The 25,498-nt window shown below is 38.8% G+C and overlaps 1 protein-coding gene across 1 annotated transcript in view; it reads right to left on the bottom strand.

The window, feature by feature from the left end:
- mei-W68 (meiotic W68) overlaps positions 1-25,133 on the bottom strand; it is a 36,244-nt gene extending 11,111 nt beyond the window's left edge. Inside the window, exons 1-7 of the mRNA XM_080156295.1 lie at positions 24,955-25,133; positions 24,452-24,501; positions 23,997-24,064; positions 16,875-16,915; positions 16,415-16,594; positions 15,698-15,793; positions 14,941-15,037 (exon numbers count right to left, since the gene is read on the bottom strand). Coding sequence (XP_080012421.1) covers positions 14,941-15,037; positions 15,698-15,793; positions 16,415-16,594; positions 16,875-16,915; positions 23,997-24,064; positions 24,452-24,501; positions 24,955-25,070 — 648 coding nt within the window. The 5' untranslated portion in view covers positions 25,071-25,133. The remainder of the gene's footprint in view (positions 1-14,940; positions 15,038-15,697; positions 15,794-16,414; positions 16,595-16,874; positions 16,916-23,996; positions 24,065-24,451; positions 24,502-24,954) is intronic.
- Positions 25,134-25,498: the final 365 nt, after the last annotated feature.

The following is a 25,498-nucleotide window of genomic DNA, read 5'->3' as shown; positions in this document are numbered from 1 at the left end:
TAAGGATATTTAGTATGTAAGGAAATGATTATAAGGTTGTATTTTCTTTATGCTCATAATTTAAAACTTCATTCAATTCTTAATTACTTTCTTCGTAAGCGAACTAATCCTTTTTTCTTTCTCAATAGTATTTTAACAACTGTAATTACAGCCTTATGTCACAGTTTATTCATTCTTGTTAGCTTATAAGGGTCATGTATATATAGATATTTAATCGAACTCGCAACTCAGTACCTTTTCTCTAAATTTCATTTATATCCATCCCTGTGCATTAATCGTGAATTTTAATTGTGCTGTGATATAGAGAGGACTTGTAAATAGCATATATATTTTTTTTGTAACTAATATCTAAGTAGACTGAAAGACTGACGTTAGACAAAATTATTTACATACGCTTATTCAAGTATTTTTTTTTTTTTATAAGAAAACTCATGTAAAGACTGTTTGTAACTCAAGTAATTAAAGTAATATCATTGGTTGGATGATCTCATTAAGGAAGTTTTATTTAATTAGTAGGGCTTAGAATAAATAGCGTTTCCCTTTTAAATTTCAATACAATAGTCACAAAATTTAAAGTCTCAAGGTAAAATGTTCTTATGTCCCTTTAGATCTAAAACTAAGTCTTATTTCCAACAAGTAGAGTTAAGTGTTAGGCTTCCGTTAGCTTGTTATTAGGCTATGTGCTTTTTATATGTATAAATTCAACATTTATGTATAAACTCAACGTTTAGCAATCTCGAAGTTTTATTATGTGCCATTATACAGCTTATGTCCAAATTATATTAACTAAGATGTTAAATTGTCAGAAAACTTCTTACTATCATAATGTTTTTCAACTACTGTAAAAATAAAAGTTTATGTTCTGTTTTCAAAATTGATTTAATTTTAAGTTTTCACCAAAGAAAAATATTTGTCAAAGTTTTTATACCTTTCTAAAGATTATTTACTTTTTGTTTAAATAAATATAGCAATTTTAAGTAGCGTATACACTGTTATTTACTGATTTAGTATTTGTTGTGTATAACTCCCGTTTACGTAGCTACTCTATAAGTATTACTGTCTGTTCCTTAATTTAGTTAGATACATAATTAAAGTTTATTTTTGCAAGGTGCTTAGTTTAGCTTACATTCACTTGGTTTATGATAACTTGTATAAATGACAAAATTTCTTGTTATGTTCTTTTTGATGTCTCTACTATGATTTATGCGATTAATTTTCTATCGTTTTCAATAATTACATAGAGATATATGAGAATATAAGTATTTTACATCAATACACATATGTACAAGAGGTTTTATCGTATGCGAAAACTTTTATATCGTTAGGATACGTCCGTACGTCATTGTTAGAAACTCAGATTATAAGAATCAATTGTAATCTAGTTTACTCTTCGTGGATAGTGGGGAGAGTACAATGTCCAGAGATAAGAAGGACTGTGTCTCTCAAATTCTCTATTTGGCGTGCTACTGCCCGTAATTCGTCTGTTATAGTCTGTCGGTTTCTATACTCTTGCTGTCTATACCGTATAACCAAACGGTTGTATGCGTCTCTATAAGTGTTTCTAAGTATACGACAGTGCAAGTATCGTACAATACGACTAGGTTGGCTGATTCCACAACTAATTTTAAACGCTAACATTTCTTTAATCATCGTAAGCAAGTTATAACAATATTCTACTAGGTTTGCGAAGGTCTCATGTAGAACCCGTTGTGATCTAGGCATAGGCTTTCGGAATCTAGTTTGCATTTTATAACTTTTGTAAAATATTCTGTTAAGACTTACGTGTTATGTGATAACTGTAGTACTTCACAAGGTTGGTGATTTCCTCACTTGTGGATATGTTATAGTAAACTGACTCAATTTCAGGGTAAAATTTAAGTTATCGTTATTGTTTACTACTACTAAAATTCTGAGTGGGCGTTTCCTGTCCGAAGTTATAATTAAAGTTTTTGACATATTTTTTTTGTATGTAGAGTGGTTATAGTTTCTAATAACTAATCAACTCATCATAATTCAAGGCGTATATATATAGGTTGCCTATTAGTACTGCTATGTTTGTACACTTTGTACAATTTGTATTAAATGTTTTAAATAGTTTTTGTGTATATTTTAGGGTGCGTATTTAACATTTGTAACATTCGTATTTTTGTACAATCTGTATCAATCGTTTGACTCTGTTTGCCTATACAGATTCAAAACTCTCTATATGCAAAAATTTTGTTTCTATGTAAGTGTTTTTTGAGGGGATCGACTCTTTAGTCGACGTATATTGCATATAGTTGGTCTCCCCGTTGAAGAGAAAAAATGTATATTATACCACTGAATATATAACTTTGAGTGGGAACATTTACATGAATATGATAACTTAGTTATCAGATTAGAATAACATATTATCATATTGTTCACAAGTTTACAGGGTAAATGGAAATGTAAATTACGGTTGTGAACTTGTGCCATTCCGAAATCTGACATGTCTATCATTTATTTTCCTAAGTCGTCGACCTCCGGTAATAAATACGGAATCGAGTGTCATGTCCTCGTCGTCACTTGAGTCCTCTATGTCCGAATCAGAATCTAATGGTTTCTTATTTTGTGACGCTTCTTTTCGTGTTTCTAAGGGTGAGTGTGCGCGTATTCCTGGTTGTGGATCTTTTGAATTAACCGGAAATATAAGCGGAAGTGTGTCATTTTTAACTAATGTGGCTATCTCTTGATTTGTGAGTTTATTATAAGGCTTTGTGATAATATCCCTTATTTCCTCTGGGAGGGTGTCAAAATGTTCGTCAATTGGCTTGAACTTTTTGATTTCGTTGAAAGAGTATTTAAATATTTCAGTCTTCTTGTCAGAAATTCTTTCAAGCGTGCAACTGTTAGGGCTTACATCTAAAACTCTATAGGGTGAAATATGATAGATAGGTCTAAGATTGGGGTTAACACCAGGTGTAATAGTGTTATTTCTAACCAAGACAAGATCTCCTATATCAAATTGTTTGTGTATGCGGGTTTTGTTAATATACTTTAGTCTTGCCTCCCTTCCCTTTTCAATAGCTTTTGCTGAAATGTCCAAGTTTTCTTGTATACCGTCTGAGAGGTCTTGCACATAAGCTTCTGTGCGTGCTATTTCAGGGTGATATTCATCCGGTTTTATTGCTCCAAAGAACAATTTAGACAGGGAGCTACGTGTCCCGAATAATAATTCCATGGGTGAAAATCCAGTTTTTGGTATTTTAGTGCAATTATATTGTCGGACTATTAACGGTAGTAGATATACCCATGAGGTTTTTGAGTCTTGCGCCAAAATTTTAATGATTGGCCATTTTATTACTTTGTTGCTAGCTTCTACCAATCCTTTAGAGGGTGAAAAGTACGCAGTAGAATACAAAACTCGGATGCCAATAGAAGCAAAGAATATTAAATTTTGCTTATCTAAAAATGATTTTGCATTGTCGCACAATATTTGTCTGGGGGAGAAATTAGGATAGAAATAAAACATGAATTTGTTTATAAATTCACGGGATGTGAGTGATTTCATGGGATATGCAAGAATCATTCCTGTTAGTTGGCAGACTATAGTGAGGATATGATTATAACTACGATATGGGGGCAAGGATTGTATATAGTCAATACTTACACATTCAAAAGGTCTTGAAATTGTACTATAAGTTCCTACTTGTTCTAGTTTTGTAGATGAATTTTGAAGTTGACAATTTAAACAAGATCTAGTGTAATTTCTAACATATTTCTTAAGGTTAGGGTGGAAGAAATTTTGCATATTCAAAAGCATTTTAATTTCTCCACTATGTACTAACAAAAGATGAGTATAGCATACTAATACTGGTAATAGTTTGGTTGGGAGATAAACCTTTAAATCTCCTTTTATTTTTGTAAACAGAATCGTGTCCTTAAGTTCGTAGTTCTGTCTTTTATAAGTGTAGGTGTTTGATTTAGAGGTTAGACAACGTGTGTAAATATCAGAGTATTCCTCTTTTTGGTTTGCAATTATATTTTCTATGCTAATCCTTTCTTTTAGGATTTCCAAAGGTCTTAGTACTTTGCCTATAACTCTATGTTCTGCGGCAAGTGAATTTATGGTGATTTTGGGTTTTTGTTGCTTTGGCTGTGGGGGTTGTTCATCATAACCCAAATAGTCGGGGTTATCCATAATGAACTGTGTCCATTCCTCAATAGTCCAAACTTTATATTGTGGTAAGTTATCTTCAAACCCAGATTTAACAAATTTAGGTAGGGCTACCTTTTTAATGCTTGGTAAAGTAGCCTTATATGCCCTTGTTAAGAAATCTGCCAAATTGTCTTCTCCTCTTAAGAAAGACATTGTTAGCTTCGGTATTAGAGTTAACAGAGTGGTATTCCACCTCTTCAATTTATTAACGGCTGTTAATGCTTTAGGATTAAAGAGATAATAAGCACACTTTGCGTCTGTTAACAAAGTACATTCACAGCTTGGACCTATTAGAGTTCTAAACGAATTTGCTGCATAAATAATTCCTAGGATTTCAATGTCTATGATATGTAATCTTGACTCAGCAATGGTAATTTTCTTTGAGGTGTATGCGATAATTTCAAACATAGACGCTAAAGATTTTAAATTAAAGCTATTGGTTGATGAAACCATTGCGGGTCTTACTATGTGTTGCTCTTTGTGTCCATATAGTAAAAATACAAAAGGGGGTTTTGTTTTGTCTGAACAGTGTTGAGTGACAGGTTTGACACCCTCTATATTTGTGATAACTATCACAGGACGGTACATAGCTACACTAAGAGCTTCAAATATGAGTTGTTGCGGATCTAGATATACATATCCATGCTCTAGTTTGCGAATAAATTCTAAGAATTTATCCCTATCATTATTAAATACAAATTGAGTATACTTTTGTCTCAACATCGTAGAACGTATAATTTTTGATGCTCTTTGCAGGATAGTGGTCAGAGGTGTTTGAACTTTATTTAGTTCTAGAAGCAATTGTAAAGATATCCCGAGACTATTGTGTACAGTGTCTTCAGGATAGCCCAAAGTTTTACTAGCCAAATATTCAAATTCAGGTGGTCCATCTTCAGACATACGCTTCGCATAATCCTTAATGTTTTCACCTTCATTCTGCAAAGGTAGGGGTAAAATTGGTAACCTATTATCATAAATAACATGGTGTACAGGGTCATCGAAGTTTAGCCCAGGGGGTAGGGTTTTAGCCTGTAATTCTGGTGTCACTATTTGCGCTAAGACTGCCGAATATGAGCCAGTTGAGGTGCCGGCTGCGTCTGACAAGATAATCTTAGGTGTGGATAAGTTAACTAATTTGCTAAAAATTGGTCCTGAAGCTAAAGCTTTCTTAATGTCTTCGAATGCTTGTCTTTGTTCTGGAGTTGGGACAAAAGTTTTACCTATTCTAGTAGAAGTAAGTGAAGTTAGAATATGTGTAGGAGCCATAATATCAAATCTTAAATGTTTATGCATACTTTGTAGTACTCCCATAAAAGATCTCATTATAGTAATATCAGTAGGCATGGGAATATTTAGAAGTTTTTGTACTCGCCTTTGATCTACACAGCAATAATTATGTGAAATGAAGAACCCAAAGAAATTTACCCTACTTTTAAAAAGTTGTGATTTCTTTAAACTAATCTTTCCTTTATGCGTGTGTATTCTCCCCATAACTTTCTTCAAAATCTTAAAATGTATATTCAATGATTCTGATCTAGTTTTAGCTAGTTCAGTTGAGACAATGAAATCATCGTAAATGTGTTGGACTTCTGGGATAGGTGAGTATACCATCTTGGCTAAATCACCATCCATTACAACATTACCATTATCATCATAAACCAATTCCCAGTGTAATATCTTTTCCATAAAGCGTGATAGACTTTCAGGTGAAGTCTTAATGCCGGTTGGTAAGGATGCATGTCTAAAAGCTCCTAAGGGGGTTGCAAACAATGTTAGGTCTCTGCAAGAAGGTTCTAGCGTTATACTATGAAAGGCGTTAGCCATATCACTACTACTATGCACAAATTTGTCCCTTAGAGACTGAATCAAATTTTCTGCTGTGGGTAGCAGTGCAGGTTCAGATTGCAGACAAGGATTCAATTGTTGAAAATTTACAATTAAACGAGGACAGCTCCCCTGATCCGACTTTGGAATCAGATAAGCTGGGCTTGCATAGTTGTTATAGGAATCCCCATCCAAATTAGCTCTTTCAATGGTGCCGTTCTTTAACAAAAACTCTAAGATAGATTGCATTTGCATTTTCTCTACGGGTGATAAATAATATAATTTCTTATGCTGGGGTAAAGTTTGACCAGGTTTTAGTCTAATTGTATAATTGCCTAGATATTTACTCATGTTACCTCTATCGGTAGAATGTGTAGATATGATATCGGGGTAAGATTTTAGGAATATGTCTTCTATATAATGTCTTACCTCTGGTGGATAGTCTGACAGCACCACAAGATCCTCTGGTTTAACAAACTGGTCCTTAGGCACACTGTAGCCAGTAGGTTCTGTTACATAGTCCATGAGGTTATCGGATTCAGCTATATGTTTTAAGCCAAGTTCAATAACGTCATCACTATTTTCAAAAAGCTTATTCTTTTCAGGATCTGGTGTAGTTAGAATTTCATCAATATTAGATCGGTAATCAGATAAGGCTACTCCTGGTATTGGAGTGTCATTGTTTATAGCTGTAGGATTCGGTATATATCCATCAGCTAAAGGGAAAGATCGTTCTACCAGATTGATGGCGCTGTATTTTGGTAGCTATAAGAGTTGAACTGAGTGGTTTCTGGTGTCTAGTGAAATCTGATTGATGGCTGGAGCCGTATCCTTTTCTGCGTGTCGCTCCAGGGCTTGTACAATCTCATCTAGCTCAGTTGTCACAGATACATTGTGTAGGAATGATTGCGTAAAATCAAAGTCTGTGGTGATCTCCTTGACTACAAATTGGTTGCTTGGTTCCAAATATCCGGTGATAACAGTGTTAGTGATTGCATGTTCAGTGACATTTGTTATCATTGCTCTTCCACTAAGTTGTCCTCGGTTGTTGACAGTCAGTTGCGTTTGTCCAGGTTGAATTTTAATTCCTCCATTTCTATCATTGGCAATGTGGTCATCGCTGAGAATGACTTTTGTTCCAGGAGCTAAGTTGAAGAAATGGTTGATGTTCATTTCTATAGTCTGAGTTTCATTAGGGTCAATTTTGTCTATTGTCCCTGTGCAGAGTTGTAACTCATAATCAGAACAGAACAGGCTATCTAGTACTCTCCCAGGATGGAACATAGAGTATAGATATGGTGCTGGCGGGTGGTTATCCGCAACGAAAGTCAACCCTAATTGGAGATCTCTAATGCCGTTCATTCCAATGATCATAGGTGTGACATTCTTGTGTTCCTCAGGTACAATCATAAATGGTACTGGTCTATAGATGCCTGAGAATTGTGTGAGACGAATCATGAGAGTTATCTCTCCAGCTACTGGGATTTTGTGTCCAGAATAGCTGACAAGAACCATGTCACTCTTTTCCAGATGGTTCTTAACCTCATTTTGTTGTACTCCAAATAACATACCAAAATAGCTGGTTGACATGATATTTCTGTCTGCTGCTGAGTCAAACAAAGCTGTCATGTATACATCGTAGTTTCCATTTGACATACAGCCAGAACAGTTCAAGTACATTTTCCTATTTTCATCCATGATAGCTGCAGAACTATCGACCGCTAAAATCTTGGGGTCATTTGGATCCATTCGAACGGTGATAGCGTTAACTCTACCTGTTCTGCCACGCTCCTTGGATTGTCCATTGGCTTTGGCCTCAACCCATTCTTCATATGCCTGTCTAAACACACCACCAGGTCTTACTTTACCACTATGGTACAGTTCCATCATTGCTGGTCGTCCAGGGCATAGGTGTTGCGCGTGGTATAGGTCTTTGCCATACTTCTTGTGACAGCTTGGGCAGTATCCGGATGTTAGTGCTGTTTGATATTGTCGTCCTTGGTCATCGCACAGTAGTCTGCATCCATCGGATATTTTGTGGGAGTTTTGACCACATGCACCGCAGTAGCGCTTATTGGATGTACCATAGGAGATATGATAATCTTGTTTGGTGTTCTTTTGTGGTTGCCTATCTCTATTATCCCTGTTTTCTCTGTTGTAGGTTTTAGGATAGGCTGGTTTAGCAGTAACTTCTCTAACTGTTGGCCTTTTATAATAGCTTGACGTAGCGGCAACTTTAGCAGGTTGTTTGTCTCTGTTCATTCTTGTATCCCTGTCATGTGAGTAGTTGGTGTTGTTCGTCTTTTTATGAAGCGATAAGTCTCCATTGTAACTGGCTGATACACCATTCTGCTGTAGGTCCAGATCTAGGTCTTCAGTTCTAGGATACATGGAAGCGGTCAACTCATGATATGTAGGGGATCTTCCAAGATCATGTGTGAGATTGTGATGGTTTTCAGATGCTATATTGCGGCTATTTGTTGGTAAGCTACGTTTGAGTGCCTCCACTGCAGTTATGTTGAATACATTCTGTCTTTCCTTCTTGTCTGTATAATGAACAGCGGCTCTGCTGGCAAGATTCTGAATTGTACTGACAAGCTTAGGGAATGACATGGCTTTTGTTCCCTTAAAGGCTATCAGCTTAGCTTGAGCTTCCTGTGGGCTGATGAGTATATCATACTGTAGCAGTAAGCTATTGTAGACACTTTCAATAGATAGTCCAAGATTGAAACTCTGCTGGATAGTAGTATATGCTTCGCCAGTTGTGGTTCTAAGCATAAAGGTTTCAAATTCTGATCTTGAGAGGTTACATAACTCCTGAGCAGTGTTCATCTCTGATAGGTAATCAGTAATGTAGGGTGGTTTACCATCTCCTTTGAAGCAATGCTTGAGAGGGAAGGTTCCATTGGCTAACTTAAGCTTTTGATCGTTGCTTAGGGTGCTCTTACTTGCATAGCTGCTTGGTGGTTTAATTCCAGTTTGGTTGGTGAAGTTACTGAAGTGTCGTTGAGTGCGTTTGTCATTCTCCACTTGTACAATACGCTGGGCTTCTAACTCAACTTCACGTCTTTGTTCCTCTTTGTATTCCCTCATACTCTGTGTGTAGTTGGTACAGAAGTTCCTCATCATTTCTGAGTCCACACGTAGGTTGGGGTTACAAAGTCTTATTGTATCCAGGAATTGTGGGAACAGGAAATTTCCCAGAGGATCTGCTAGTGTTGCTCTAACATATCGATCTCTGATCAGTGCGTCTGGTGAGTCCTCTCGCATGGGTATGGATCTTACAGATTCCCTGTCTGGTTCTGGCGTCTTGGTTCTCTCACCATTCTGTTCTGGTTCCTCCTGGTTGGGCATTGGTTCCTCTCTTCGTGTATCATCTCCTGCAGAAGCTGCATCAGCTGACGGAGTTCTTCTTCCAGGCGTCGTCGAGCGTCCTCGACGTGGTGTGTTCGCCTTTTCAGCGTTGTCATCTTTCTTACTTTTATTAAATAATGGCATTACAGCTAGCTTAAAGCTTTTAAACTTTCTATGAGTTCTTTAAAGAAGCTTATGAGATGTTGTACTATTTTAGGATTTAAATAGCAGAGGTACAAGAAGAAACCGACTAATGCGCTTAACGTTAAAACAATCAGGAATTGTTTACAATAACAAATTTTTCTTTTAAAATTGTTAAATATAGATGAGTATGTATTGTCTACTTCACCTACAGTTGTTTCTACGTCGTGAATGCTTGCGTGTGAGCTTGGAATCTTATTCTGGAGTGTGCGCTAATGCACTCTTAACCTTAATTAAGCTCAACTGTAGAAACACTTTTACTTAGATTTATTCTGTATTTGCTTACAAAGCTAATGTGGGTTAGTTAGCTATACAAATTAGCTATAAGGTTAGATAGAATGTTAAAGTTTGCAGCGAAGTTAATTTGGGTATGCTAATATACTATCACAAATTAACTGTTATTTGCTTAGGCGTCGACTTTTCCTAGCAAATGTTATTGTTGAGAAAAAAAAACAGCAATTTATAATCCTTGTTGAATTCTTACTTCACTCTAAGGATATGTAGCTTACAATCTGCTTATTCCTGTAAGGCTTTATGAATATAACTTACTAAGGTTCACTCCCAAAGGATCGTCTATATTCTAATAGTATTGCAACTGTTTTGCCTGAATATCAAAGATCTCGCACCCAATACTTATAGTTGTATTAGGGTATGCCTACCAATCCTACTAAGTATTATTCGCGAATTATTACGGGGCTTCACTTGTGATTTCAATCCTTATAACTATATTATTGAGACTCGATTTAGATTATCCTATATATATGAATATAATCAGTCTGTTTTCAAGGTTATTATAGACCGGATGTGCTCTACTTAATTAGTGAGAACACAATATTCTATGTGTCTTACTGAAGTGTGATATCCTACGCAAGGTGATCAATCTATACGCTGGAAGTTGTCAATCAAACTCTTTAAAGTAGACTACAAGGTTGGTGTTATTGCTTGGTCAAATATTATTGAAAATCAAATTAGCTGAATTAGTGCACTTTTTTTTCTAAAAAGGTAACAATTTTAGATTATAAAGACTATGAACTATATGTACACACTTTATTTTACTTGGTTATAGATTTTATACTAATAATCCTAAGTAAAATTAAATTTTCTCAATGGTATAAAAGAAAATATTCTTTCTTTGTTTTAATCCGGATGTTTTATAAAGACAGTAGAGTACTTCCAATATTACTTGCTACTTCTTTTAGAGACGTCCCAAGACTCCCAAGATAGGCTGCTGCAACCTTTTGCTGCGTTTGGTTACTAGAACTTTGTCTCTTATAAGTGTGCTTTTAAATTACATATAGGGCTTAGGTTGTTGACTATACTTTTAAATCACTAATATTCACTATCACTAATGATTGATGGTTTATAACTCTTCTCAAGTTGTCTGTTGAATTCTGGCGGCACATGAAATAGAAATTTTAGCATTAGCAAAGCAAGTAAAAATTTAGTTTTCATGTCCTACTTATTGTTGAGTGAACTGTTTATTGTATCTATGTATGTGTTTATAAGGAACATACAAACAAAAGATTTTCTAAGTTAAGATTGAATTAAAAACTTTCTAAGTCAAAATAAAATAGAATCACTCTAAGTCCAAAGTTGGAAAATTTTGACTAAGTCCAAAAAGTTTCTAATGAAATTATTCTAAGTACAAAATCAATAAATTTTTGCTTAGGAAAAAAAATCAAAAATTATCTTAAGTGCAAAAAGTTAGCAAATTTTAACTAAGAAAAAAAAATTTTTTTTTTTTTTTTTTTTTGAAATTATACCAAGTACAAAATTAGTGAATTTTGACTAAGTCCAAAAATCTTTCAATGAAATCATGCTAAGTACTAAAATAGTGGAATTTTCTTGAGACAAAAGAAATAGAATTACTCTAAGTCCAGACGTGGAATATTTTGTCCGAGATGAAATTTCCTAACAGTTCATTCACAAAGCTACTTTAGAGATTGCCTATAAGTCAAAAGAAGTAGAATCACTCTAAGTCCACTATTGGAATATTTTGACTAAATGCAAATCTCGCTAAGTTAAGGATTTTAAAATTATAAAGTATTAGAGTGTTAGAATTATCCTTCACCAAAAGAAGTAGAATCTCTCTAAGTCCATAATTGGAATATTTTGGCTAAGACAAAAATACTCTAAGACAAAATTTTCTTTTAAGTGTGGAAAATGAAATTTGTTAATCTAGTTGGAAAAATCGTAATTATTACAAGTCCGAAATTTTGGTAAATTTCCAACCAAGTTCACAATTTCATAAAAATTACTATAAGTCCAGAAATTCGAGATTCTCTCTGTAACAAAAGAAATAGAAACGGTGCTAAGTCCAAAAGTGGAATATTTTGCTCAGAGTCTCAGGAATTATTTCTCTGATTGCATACAGCAATTTGTCTACACTTATATCATTCCAACCGATCGATGTTGAGAATATCTTTGAGACTTTGAAATATTTTGTTTAACTCAAAAATTTTTTTTTTGAGGCTATGGTTATTTTGATACATCCGCGTATAAATCAGAATTGCATTAAGAATATAAGTCCTAGGCATGTATAAGTAAGTGCAAATCTCAGAAAATCGGTTCTAACGGCACCAAAGTATTAGTACAGTTTAACTTGAGTATAAATGCTACAAGTTTGTAATAATCTTTTGGCCCTTTACTACGACTCAAGAGTACTAACTGCTTTCGGCATATTGTTTCAGAAACATGGCTCCAAAGACAATATGTATCCCAACTAACAGCGTTTCCCGTGTTCTATAGGATTTGCTCCTAAGTTTTCATTTAATAAGGCAGTTCAAAATGGTCCTTTACAAATAGTATTTTGATAGCTTATAAATGAAAAGTTACTCCATGCTTGATTCTTAATAAGTTCTGGTTTAAGTATCAAAGATTCAAGTATTTCAACACTTAGAGAACTTTCGAATAAGTAAAAATCATACTAAGTCCGAAGATTTATATATATACTCCGCCACCTAGCACAACTCCTAAATTTCAAAATTCTGACTAAGTCCAGAAATCAAAATTTTGCACATAGCTCAATCATAGATTATTCCAACCCAAGTGTTTTACTAAAGAGAGGCGGACATGGAGGTGCCGGTGTGCTGGTATTCTCTAGGGCCTCTAGAGTGTCAACCAGTGCGAGTGTCCTTATAGGGCGGCGACCAATGGCCACAAATATGCTAGCATTCTCTAGGGCCTCTAGAGTGTCAGCTAGTGCAACTGCTCGTACACGAGGCTCTCAATTGCATTTGTGTCGTGCCTTTCAGTCCCTATCTCTTCAAACGCCTCATAGTCCTAACCTTGCTCTCAAATAGTATCACAGGTTTTGGTAAATCCGATTTTGCCATAGCTACAATTATTCGATTTTGGTAAAAATACCTGCCTTAGGCGGTTCGGGTACGGTAAGGAAAAAGAAGAAAAAAAAATTTATGAAGTAAAATTTTTTCTAAGATACAACCGGTAAGTTGCACCATTGTGTGTGCGAATGGGGCGTTTGTCCATATTTAGGTATGGAGACCGCTCTTCTATGAGTACTACTAAAACCTAATTTTAATGCAATACACATAGACATTCTCATCGTCGGTTCGCTTATTTAGAATGCTTAACCCTCTATTCCCACAAGTATAATACGAATTTGGTTGAGCTGGTGGAAGCTCAACAAAAGACCCACGCGAAGTATTATGTTGCTTTAACCTAAGAATAAATGGTTGGTTTTGATATTCGATCGGAATCATATAAGTATATTGAGTATTAAGGAAGGAAAATGTTTTTATAAAGTGTATTTATATCACAAGTGCATAAGTTAAGTATGGAAATATTTACAGGATAAGTGTTAAAATTATAAGTAGAGTAGGACAGAAATGTGCCCTAAGTCCCAAGCAGTGAATTGTGCTAAGTGTTAGAGTTCTAACATAAGGCCTGAGCTCAATTCATGCTAAGTACTAAGGAGCCTAAATTTAAACTACAATGCATGCCAAACAACTAAGTCATTACCTTTTTAAAGCCAGAAAGAGAAGTTGATGGTAGGAGAGTTAGTAAATAACTGAATAAATTCAAGAGGTACATGCTATAACATTAGCTCTGGACCAGGATTTTAGTGTTTGTCTGTGCAATTAAATATCTGTGTGTTAATATGTGACGTAAATCAGGCATAGTTGTAGGCATACATATATGTACTGGTTGTTTATATGATTACATTAACTATAAACATAATATCTTTAATAAACATATACTATTAGCAAATCACATACAGATTACCATGAATAGGCTTTCGTTACCCATATATGGTGTCATATAGGTAGAAACAGGCCTATGAATGCATAAATTGATACAAATAATGCCTTGGGCCTAGCTAAAGTAATTGTGTCTTGCCCCTGAGTGCTACTAGTTAATTGCAGGGCGCGTGTCAATCAAAGGTTCATAATATGATCTATATAGTGTTGATTTTATATCAAGCATAGATAGATAGTTGTGGATGCGAAGCATTTCTGTAAAAGTCTCATATGTACGTTCAAAGAATTTGAAAATTGAGGATCGCATCTCCAGGATATCCGGCCAACGCCGGATATCCGGCAAATATCCGGTTATCCGGCCAAATTACCGGATATCCGGCCGGATAACCGGCCAAATTACCAGATATTAAAGTAGTAAAAAAAAATTTCTTCAGAAGTTAAAAAGTTAAACTTATTCAGAAAAAATGTTCTTCTAGCTTCAATAATAAGAAAATTATAGCCATTTAAGATTTTAAAAAGCAGAGATTTTTGGTGTAAAGTATAAAAAATTATAGAGCCGGATATCCGGCCGGATAGTTTCAATATCCGGTATTCGGCCGGATATTGAAAATGGCCGGATATCCGGCCCAACCCTACTGTATTGATTAATACATTATTAAACTAATCTGATATCGAATGTGATATGCGAATGATTGATAAAGTAATGTACATCTTTACCTCTAATGTAGATTATTTTTTGATGGAAAAGTTTGTACACTGTCGGTACTAACTAATCATAATATTAAATTTCAAAAGTTTATAAAACAATTTTATTCTATAATTTAATATCTCCTCCCTTCCCACAACAAATTCATCATCAGACCCGTTTCAGCGCTGTCATAGTAAAGACCTTCATCCTTTATCTCCACAAATCAAGGAAAAGTTTTATATGAGAAATAAAATATAGTATTAATTAGTGGTTTCGTCACTACCTTATGGGTGTTCTTTATTCATAGGGGGGAGGAAGGGGACAGAAATGCTTTTAAACCATTCCAAGAATTCTGGGGCCTTTCGTGAAAAGCTTCAGTGGTGAGTGAGATCTGACCAGACAAACAAAAAAAAAACAGTATTACTTTAATTTATAAGTAAATGAAAGTAAATATGATATGATATGATACTGACCTTAAAAGTCTGAATATCCTGTGGATGTATACCCAGCCAGAACAGGTTGGCAAGTGCCAGGGTCTCTGCACATACTGCGGTCATCTGGGATCCAAATCTACCATAAATACAAAATGGATTTTTTTAGACAAATAAAATTAAAGTTTATCAATATATTTTAAATCCTGAAATAGTAGGTAACAATTTCATATATTACATCAAAATAATAAATTTTTTTTACTTTTTAAAGGACCTAACAAGAAAATATGTTTTTTAATAAGTTCAAATGATGCTGTAAGTATTGGTGCAAAAAATGGGGACGACTTTCAAATTGATTTGACGGGGCTGGTTTTCTTACGTCACAAGTGAAGGGAAATCCCATCTCTTATCTAGGGGTTTCTTTCCCCCTTTCCTTTTCTTTCCCTTCACTTGTGACGTAAAAAATCAGCCCCGTCAAATCAATTTGAAAGTCGTCCCAATTTTTTGCACCAATACTTACAGCATCAGTTCAAATTATTATATCGATAAAACGAAATAGAACGATGTTTTTCCGTTCGTTTGTATTGATGATCCTGGCCTTGAGATCATTATCATCACTAAACCGAAAGGGCCCGTTCTATAAAGAAATTACTTTTGGTTAAGGTTTCAGGCTATTTTTCAATAGAGGAAAAACAGAATTTGAGACACACTGGGCATGATTGAAAAATTATTTAAGAAAATCCTTATTTGAATCATTTCGGACGTATGGTGAATAATAAAATACATATAAAATCTTCACCTGTAAGTGAGCATAATTTCTATTCCAAATGGATCACAGTCTGTAAGAAGTAGGACAGGTATCTTCAGTGTATCACAAACAAAACAAAGAAAAGCTCTAAGATAGTAAATAATATATTTGTATTTCTTAACTTTACTTTGACTTTACTTACTACTAATAAAATGTATGTATATTGTATAGTTGCTTGATTATATATTTTATACGTACGTCGTACATTTCATAGATTTTTGGAAAACTTTAGATCGATTGGTATTTACATTTTCAGTGAATCTTTGTATTGGTCCTAGTCATTTAATAGGTAGTTATTGTTGTGGGGGACAGAGGTAGGAGAAAACACCCGAATTATCCAAAAAAAAAGAAGCTATTTTTCTTTTAAACATATAACTATTAATTAAAGGCTGGGCATAGTTCACAAATTGAACAAATTAACTAGTAAGTTTGTCTACACTTTAAGCGTTACATTTAAAATAAAGGGAAAGGTAGGTTGCGGGTAAAATCCATAAAAGTGTGTGTTTTAAGGCTTAAAAATAGTAGTAGAACGATAATATTACTTAAATACCTATGTGTATTTCTTATTGAAAAGAACAATAGACAACAATTTTTTTAAAAAGTTAACATAAACTTTATTGTTCTACAAATGTTTTTAACTTAAAACACACAACCTTAACGGATTTTACCCGCAACCTACTTTTCCCTTTGTTGAAATAAGCGTTTAACCTTGTAGAAAAATCAGGGTTTCCCTTTCCAGTGACAAGAAGTATGTCTTGAAGAGGATTGAATCCCTGACTGTCGCCATACTCTCCCAGTTCCTCCACATAAGATTGAAATTCTTGCTGCAGTCGTTGGAAAGCAGTGTCCTTCTCGACAACCAAAATAATCTTCGCGCCCATTTCTAATCTATAACAAAATAGATTATTTCAAATACTTGAAGCTTCTTCTCTGTTGGATTTAGAAAAGAAATTGAGGTCACTTATAACTCCTTAATTTTAAGTTTTAGAAATCAAATTTTTTTAGGGTTAAGGAGGTGGAATACGATTTATCTATGGTGTAGACAGGGGTGAATATTTTCCAGTTTGATTATTATTAACTTCCACAAAAAGTTAAAAATTTAAATATTTTGAAAATACACACCTATTTAATAACTTTTTTTTCTAAAAAAGGAACAAAAAACAATTACCCTTTAAGGAGAGCAGGATCTTGTGGAATTGGTATACCAGCCTGTAAAAAGTAAATAAAAAACGGTGTTTTATCAAAACTAATTAATAAGAGGGGGGGGGGGGAAACAGTGAGTATAGGCTTTATCTTTGGACTAAGAGGATAGGTTATTAGGGATAAAATCAATCTTATATGATAAATTTTCCAAAGTTTTAAGATTTTTTGGATAGGCCTCCAGGTTCAGGAGCTGCAGGCCTCCAGGTTCAATTTTTATTTTTACCTGTCCAGAGACTACCTGGAGGCCTGCAGCTTCCAAACCAGGAGGCCTATCCAAAAAATCTTCAAACTTGGGAAAATTCATCATAGAGGATTGATTTTTATCTTTAATAACTTATCCTCTCAGTCCAAAGATAAAGCTTATACTTACTGTTTCCGCAAATGTATCAAAACTTCCCCCCCCCCTCTTGTTACTTTATTTTGAACTCAGGAACAGAGAGATCTTCGTTAATTACAATTACAGCATATATTATTAAAAATTCAAAGCAGATAAATATATTGTGTATTTAAGATTATTTGTAGGCCTTCTTTTGTCAATTATAACGATTTGCTAACATAATATAACATTCAGTCGATTTGCCATGAACCCTATTATTCTTTCTTGAAGTAATCGATTCCGGCAACATTTTACCATGAAATTGAGAATAGTTTTCATGTCATCGTCTTTAATAGATATACTTTTGAAACTGGTAAAATAGAGAACACTTTGCACAAAAAGCAATTATTGTAATTGATATCTTTCTGATGAATGCTCTATTTATTTAGTTTCATAAATATTTCATTAATTTTATATGCTTTTATTTTAGACTAGGTATTTATATCATGAATATTTTAAAAAGTAATATATACAATATACATTATACAGAATTATTTAGCTGTACCAAAAATAACAACAACAACAAAAACATTGCATAATTCTTTTAAGGGAAGCTTTTCCATAATTAGGGTCTGTCCGTCCATACGTTACAGAAGCAATCGTTACTAGAAAGTCCGTATGTAGATTTAAAACAGTTTCAGGATATTGCCATCCTTGTTTTATAAAAAAAAATTCATAAAAGATTACATGAAAGTTCTACATGTCTTAATAAAAGGTCAATGATAAGGGTAACCTAATTTAAGGATTATACTAGGCCACAAAACGATACTTTTTCAGTGGGAGTTAGGATTGATATTTCTTTTCGATATAATTGTAATGTTAGGATTGGCCGTTTTTTTTTTATTACTAATGTGGTATCCGCCGAGGATAAATGGCAGACACCAGAGTTCAATTAGACTACGGCAGTGTGAACAGACGTGGACACCTTACTATAGAGAAGCCTGCGAATACAAGCCCCCTGAACTAAAGTCATCCAAGGGTTCTGTCAGCAGCTGCTTGGGCGTATCCAGCGGGGGTGGCCTCTTCTTAGGTGCGGGGGTTAACTCTATCCAGCCTTCCTCCGCGTGCACAGTCAGGGGGTAGGTGGAGGAGCAGGGAATCTTGGTGGCGTGGCCGCTATACACCCGTGTCACGGCGTCTACAAATCCTGTGGGTTCCACTGGTACCTTGTCCCAACATTCCTTGCTTTCACGGACAACGTATTTGTTGCGTTGGCAGGTAAGCTGGAGCAGGACATCTCCCCTCAGTACAGAGAACGTGCTCCCCTGGACACGCACCGGGTGGGCCGGGTCTAGTTGCTGGAGCTTCCAGCAGTTGGCCGCTACTTCTTCTGCCGCTGTGCTTTTCATGCGTGTCTCCAGGGTGAATCCAATGTAACCTGCATGTATCTGGGCCTGCAGGGGGACATCCAGATCCCTGGCCGATACTCTGGGCAACGCTGCCGCGGCCGGGTCAGCTGCCACGAACAATGCTGGGTGGTTGGTGGCATGGGCCTCAAAGTCGCAGTTCACTATTGAGGTGGGGTTGGTCATGTTGATGAAAAACTGGGCTTGATGGTCAACCAGGAATGCATCCATCACTAGGCTAGGCTGGAGGCTGCGGATCAGCCTCAAGGGGCAATCTCTCCCCAGGTGGTCCCACACGTAGGTTGCTTCCCCAGTGATGCAAGACAGCTCAGAATGGGGACATTCTAAGGCCAGGTGGTCAGATTGGGACTCCACCCGTCCATCCTCTACTACGTAGGTCTCTTCCTTGACCAGCAGCCGTCGTTCCTGGAGCACTAATTCATTGCGGTACAGCTGGCCCTCGAAGTGGACGTCCTCCCCTTCACAACCCACCCCCTCGGGGCTGTTGACCAGGGCGCCCACCATATCGAGGGTGAAGAACAGGGGATGGTTCAGCTGGAACGTCAGTGGCTGGGTCTTGCCTGGCAGCGTGTAGACTTGGTTCCTGGCCAGGTCTCGGCACGTTTCTGGATCGATCTTGGTTGGCCTCATGAGGGTGGGGACCGAGGTCACCTTGAGGTGACCCCATACCCCACACCTGAATGTCCACTGGGACACAGTGAGCTGACAACTGTATCCTGTTGTTTCCCTAATCTTGACTTGCTGCAGGACATGTACTTCATGGCCCAGGGGCACCTCCTGGTGTAGCGGCTCCGTGCTACACATCTTTTCCTTATTGTAGGCTGTGACGTGGGTGGGGTTGGCGCAGTCCCACCCTACCAGGACGTAGCTAGTTGTGGGCCACACGGCTGCCAGCAGTAGTCCCCACAGGACCATCCACCAGTGTGAGAAGCTACCAGACAGCCATCTACCTCGCGCACGCGGCTGGGGATCTTCGGCTCGGGTCACGGCTGCTTCTTGGGGCTGGACACGGCTGGGCTGCTCCTGGCTAGATACAAATTTCCATTGAGCGTTATCCTTGTGTGTTCGGGGCACCCCGATACCCTCCCCAATGACAGACTGGCAGGCGACTGGCGCTTGCCTGGGTGTCGGCTCCCCTAGCCCCAAGGGGTCCCTTCCCTTGTCCATGGCATGCCCAGTGGCATGGGGCTGAAGTGCGGGTGGCACAGGCTCGCCCTGTCTCACATCCCTCCCCTGCCCTAGGAACTCAGGTGCATGTGGCACAGGCAAGTCCTTATATCCCCAAATTTCAATCTCCCCAGCCTCTGGTGCATGAGGCACAGGCAAGGTTGGGGTTTTACAATAGTTTGGATACAATACATTTGTTAAATTTAACTTATCCTGGCTTGACTGGAGGTGCTGGGCATCTGGGTTCCCTCGGCTGGCAGGGGGCGCTGGATGGTGTATAGCTGGGCTCTCCCTACAGGCTGGTGGCGCTGGCTGGCTGGGGGTGACGGATGTCACCCCTTCCTCTGGGACTGCTGGCTCGTTCCAGGATCCAGGTATCTCGGTGGCGGCGACGGTTGTCGCCCCAGGCACCAGGTTGGAGGCCTCTGGGACTGCTGGCTCGTTCCAGGATCCAGGTATCTCGGTGGCGGCGACGGTTGTCGCCCCAGGCACCAGGTTGGAGGCGCTGGATAGCACCCCCCAGTCATCACAGGTGGCGGCGCCGGGTGGCGCCCCATACATCGACTCTGATGCGCTGGCTAGCACCTCCTGCCTCTCTCGTTCAACGGCCGCCAGGGCCTCCCCGTACACCGTCTCAGTGACGCTGGGTAGCGCCCCTCCACTCTTGCTGGGTACCCTCGGTCGGGCAGGCCCCATCATGTTTAAGCTAAAGGGGTGGGGCCTCAGAACTTCTGGCTCGGCAATGTTGTTGGGCTGCACAAACTCCGGCCCCAGGTGGTTGAGACTGAAACCCAGGCCAACCCAGTTGGGTTCAGCCGCGCCTCCCAGTACGTTGATCCTAGCTGGGACGGTTCCAAACTGCGGCATTCCATCGGCTCGGCCCGCTGCGTTGGGGGCGGCTGCTTGCTGCGGTGGTGCTGGGGGCGCGCTCCCTTCCATGTTGGCTACTCTGCTGGGCTTTCCTGGGGGAGCGCCCTTGTCTGCGGTGCGCCTACGGCCGGCTACCTGGTCCCAGTCGGCTCTGCACTCGGCCGCCGTATGGCCAGCATAGTGGCAACGCTCACACTTGGCAGGACGGTCACGACGTGGCTGGGTGCGTCTCTCCTCCTGGCTGACTTCCATAGGCGTCGGGCAGTCTCGAGCTCGGTGGCCTTTCCCTTGGCAGCGGAAACAGCGGCCTGGAATCTTGTCATCTGGAGCGACCTTCCCCATCTGGTGGAGACCCGGAGCCAAGGCGCCAATCTCCATTGGCTCCGACTCGTCGTAATTGGGCAACTGGACGCTGGCTGATCCTGTGAGCCCGTCGGTGGCGTCCACTAGGCACACACCCTCCTTCAGCTGCTTGGTAATCATTGTGACGGTGAACATGGCTCGCCTCGTGTACTCAGGTACAGAGGCGATCTCATGACTCATCATCTCACGTTTCACATTAGCGTTACGAATGCCACGATTTAATTCATCGATTAATAACTCGAGATCCTCATGGCTGTAGGCCTCCCTATACAAGGCACACTTTGTGGATATGTATGCTTGTATAGGTTCTGTCGAGTGTTGCCTGTAATCCCTGAAGGCTTGCTTCAAAGTCTGGGATTCAAAGGCTGGACGAAATAACATTTCACACTCGGCCTTGACTTGTTCGTAAGTCAAGGCTTGGCCTGCCTCGCCAAACAGATGAGACGCCATTTCCGCCGCTTGCCCTACTAGTGACAGTAGAAGGGCGTTGCGGCGGTTGAGGGTGTCATGGGGCGGCACGCGGTAAGCCGCCCATGACATCTTGAGTCTGCGGATGTGGGAGCTCCAAGATTGCTTGGGCGGCCCCCTATACTCCGGCAGGTTACTCAGCATCAGCTTGCGGTACTCGGCTGGAGCCGGCTGGGGGTCATCCTGGAGCCATCCTTGGGCTTGGTCGCCGCCTGGCGCTTGCGGCTGCTCCATCGGGTCAACGGTTCAACGGCGGGACACAAAGTTATAAGGCAATATTAGAAATGGTTTATCACTTGAGGCTTTCTAGCCTAGCAGCCAACACTGTTTTATCACTAGGTTGGTAGTTTAGTTACAAAGATATAACTTAGCTGTACTTATCACTAGTTTTATTCTGAGGTTGTAGAGTAGGCTGGTAGGGGTAGATAGCTGTTGAGGGTCTGAACTGCTGTCAGGAACTGATTGGTTTTCCTTTATCACACTATAGATAGGAGGGAGAAGCTTGTAATTCTTTTATTTTTCTAAAAATACCTCTGTTAGATGCTATGGAGTAGCTCCGCTCCTGTGTGTGTGTGTGTGCGTGAAATCTCCTTTCCTTGCAGCGCGCTTACGCACCGTCAAATCCGCGCACACAGGTAAAACGCGCACTTATCCCTCAACTCGCTCTCTCATTGGTCCGCTTTGTCCGTTGAATTTTATGATATTTCCCGAACTCTGTTGCGCGACCCGTAAATGGCGCTCTGTGTTCCCGGTTGCTAGCTCCACACCGTGGGCGGACTTAGTCAAGTGTGGGTAGGAGGGGTGAAGCGCGTGAGGGGACGGGGTAAATCGGTCCGTTCCCCCTGTGAGGAAGGGGGAGTGCTGTGGGTTTGAGGTAACTGTGTGATGAGGTAATGGTGCCCTTTCTCCTTAATCCTAGGCTTATTTGTTATGTCACCTTGATTGTATTTTCTTCAATGAAGAGTGGGCCCCTCCCTTTCCTCTGGAATAAGGGGTGTATTTTTGTTGTGCTGGAGGCTTGGGTGGTTAGATTGTTTATCAAGGCATTGTTATATTACATCTAGATTCTATTTTTGGCCTTATCACAATACATAACAGATTTGCTTACCAAGCCTGTTCTATTTTTAGTTTTATCACAATACACAACAAATTGTTTGCCAATCCTTGCTCATAAATCTATTGTTTAGCCATCACACTAGGGTGGTAATCCCTACAATGTGATATAATATCTGCTTTTCTAGATGGGTGGCTGCGCTGTAGCCTCTCAGGATACTTGGAGTTGACGTAGTTTTCTCTGCTTTGGTACACTACACTCGTATGTTGGCTCGCAGCTCGCAGCTATTTGGCGTGTTTCAGCCTATCGGCGGCAGGGAATGTCCCGTCCTACAGCGCTGTATATCCAAATCCGACTGTTGGCGGCAGGGAATGTCCCGTCCTGCGGCGCCACTGGTTCGAATCCTTGGCTTGTTTCAGTCTATCGGCGGCAGGGAATGTCCCGTCCTGCAGCGCCGTGTATCCGAATCCGGCTGATGGCGGCAGGGAATGTCCCGTCCTGCTAGCGCCGCTGGTTCGGATCCTGCTATCTCTTGCAGTAAATGTTGGCCTATTTTCAGCCGTTTGCACTTATTTGGCCTGTTTCAGCCAGTCCGCAGGCCTGTTTCAGCCCTTTGAGCGCTCAATCCTCCGTTAGATGTCGGCGCTTCTCGCGGTTCTCCGTCAAGTTTCGCTGTTTCACTTCCACAACTGCCGGATGCCGAGTTAGACCTTGCTATCCAGGGTGGGTAATTCAGGTTGCTTGTGTCAGTTTTGCCAGTTTCACTGCTGGGAGTACCTTAGCCTCAGCTGCGCGTCTGCTCTACACTTGTGGTTTGCCGTAATCTCACACAGCTGTCACCAAAAGTTGTGGTATCCGCCGAGGATAAATGGCAGACACCAGAGTTCAATTAGACTACGGCAGTGTGAACAGACGTGGACACCTTACTATAGAGAAGCTACGCTTCTCTAACAATCACTAAATAACAAACAGCATCTATTTCAGTTGTCCCTTTATTGAAGGTCTAAGGATTACTAAAGCTATATACAACAAACAATAGTTACACAGATAGGAATAAATAATCATAAATAAAAGCAATATAATACATATACAATAGTCAGTTTGGGCAATAATGATCCCCCATCCCTGGGAAGGGTGGGGGGAATTAACAATGCAGCTTAACCATAATAAGGCTGTCAGATTCAATCATTAATTTTAGGCATAGGGAGGGGGTCGGCAGACCCCTTCCCCAGGACTCGGGGGAGGGCCGTTGGCCCTTTCCCGAACCCCGGTCAGGGGTGCCATAGGCATGGCTCACGGTTGCCGAATACCACACTAACACTAAATATATAAATATGTAGAAATAGACCATAAGTAGGACGCGTTTAAACACCAGCAAAGACTCCCTGCCAGCAAAGACAAAAACAAACAGTTATTGTTTACCTCAGATAGTCGACAATCCACAAGTACATCGTCTTCGTCGATGAATTTCAGGTTTCCAGCTATCAATCCTGTTCAGCAGTTTAACATTTTATCAATAGTATCTGTCTATTAAATCTTAAAAGTTTAGGAAGCAGCTTCATTATTGTTTTGTTACATAATAATGACCTTGCTCCTAACCTCAAGGGGCTTCAACACAATAGATATGGTGAAAAGGAAAGGGTACTGTCCCCCCACATTTATCTTTTTATTTGAGGGAGAAATTTTTCTCAGGGTTATATCTCTAGACAGGGTCAGTTGTTCTCTTCTATAAATTGCCTAAAACTACCTTGAACATTAAGTTTAGCCGTCTATGATATCTTAGCAGACATATACACATCCTGTTACTTTGGTATATTGAAAACCATTTTTTTCAATAATATTAACAATGAAAAATGATTACAGTAAAAATATCTAACCTTTGCTAGTTGATGAAATACCGAGCATCACACGAGGAATCCCAAATATGCTGAAATAAAAAAAACAATGCCCGGGTTCTAGAATAATTCTGTGACAATATCAAGTTGTATTTTGTTCAGACTAATTTGTGCAAATTAATTAAAGTCAAACAGCAAAAAAAACGTTTTAGAACTCAACCGACATTATTTTATTAATAAAAATAAAGAAACAAAAATAAATCATTCGTTTTAAAATTAAATAAAATTGGTAAGGTCTGAAAAATCAATAAAATCAGAAGTAAAAAGACTGTTTCACGTTTTACGTTGATAACCCCCTCTCCCCCCTTCATAATGACCAAACATAAACTTAAAGAAAATAGTTAAAAATCCATGAATGACACTTAAGTACTAGGCTCAAAATGTTACAGAAACAAATAATCAACTAATATTTACTTCATACAGGATAAAATTTCAAAATAAACTATATCTTAAAATTGAAGATAATACTTTATTTAGTTGCTTACCTGGCGGCCTGACAGACTATCTCATCCAGGTCCATTTGCAGGTTGAAGTTTGTCACATTCTGATAATACAAATCTCTTTTGTTTAATCTCTTCCCAGTTAGCAGGCATTCTTTCATAGTTCGCAGCACAAATATAAATTTCTCAAACCGAGGCTAAAAACAAAACAACAATATCTTTTAAACTGAAGAAAAACTTTAAACAATAAACATAGTATACAAAAGATAGGTAATAGTTATTTCTCGCATCGTATTATAAACGGCTTTCCGCGGATTTAGAATGTACAATTATAAGATTAAAACCAGTTTTTTTAGCCACGAGGTGCCGAAGGCACCGGCTAAAAAAACTGGTTTTAATCTTATGATTGTACATTTTTATATTCGTAGAAAGCTGGATATAATTCGGTGCTAGACATAGTTTTTTCGTATGGATGAGAACCGGTTCCTATCCACCGGATTCGAAAGAATACGAGAAATTAAATGCAAGCTTTCTTACTTTTTGTCCTGTAACAATTAAGTAAAGTCTTAGAATCGTAACAACTCTATAA

The sequence above is a fragment of the Acartia tonsa genome, chromosome 4, assembly GCF_053477335.1.
Source record: "Acartia tonsa isolate MP-2025a chromosome 4, ASM5347733v1, whole genome shotgun sequence".
Classification (NCBI taxonomy): Eukaryota; Metazoa; Arthropoda; class Copepoda; order Calanoida; family Acartiidae; genus Acartia; species Acartia tonsa.
Note: the sequence above shows the minus strand (reverse complement) of the source record. Positions and strands in the feature narration are given on the sequence as shown.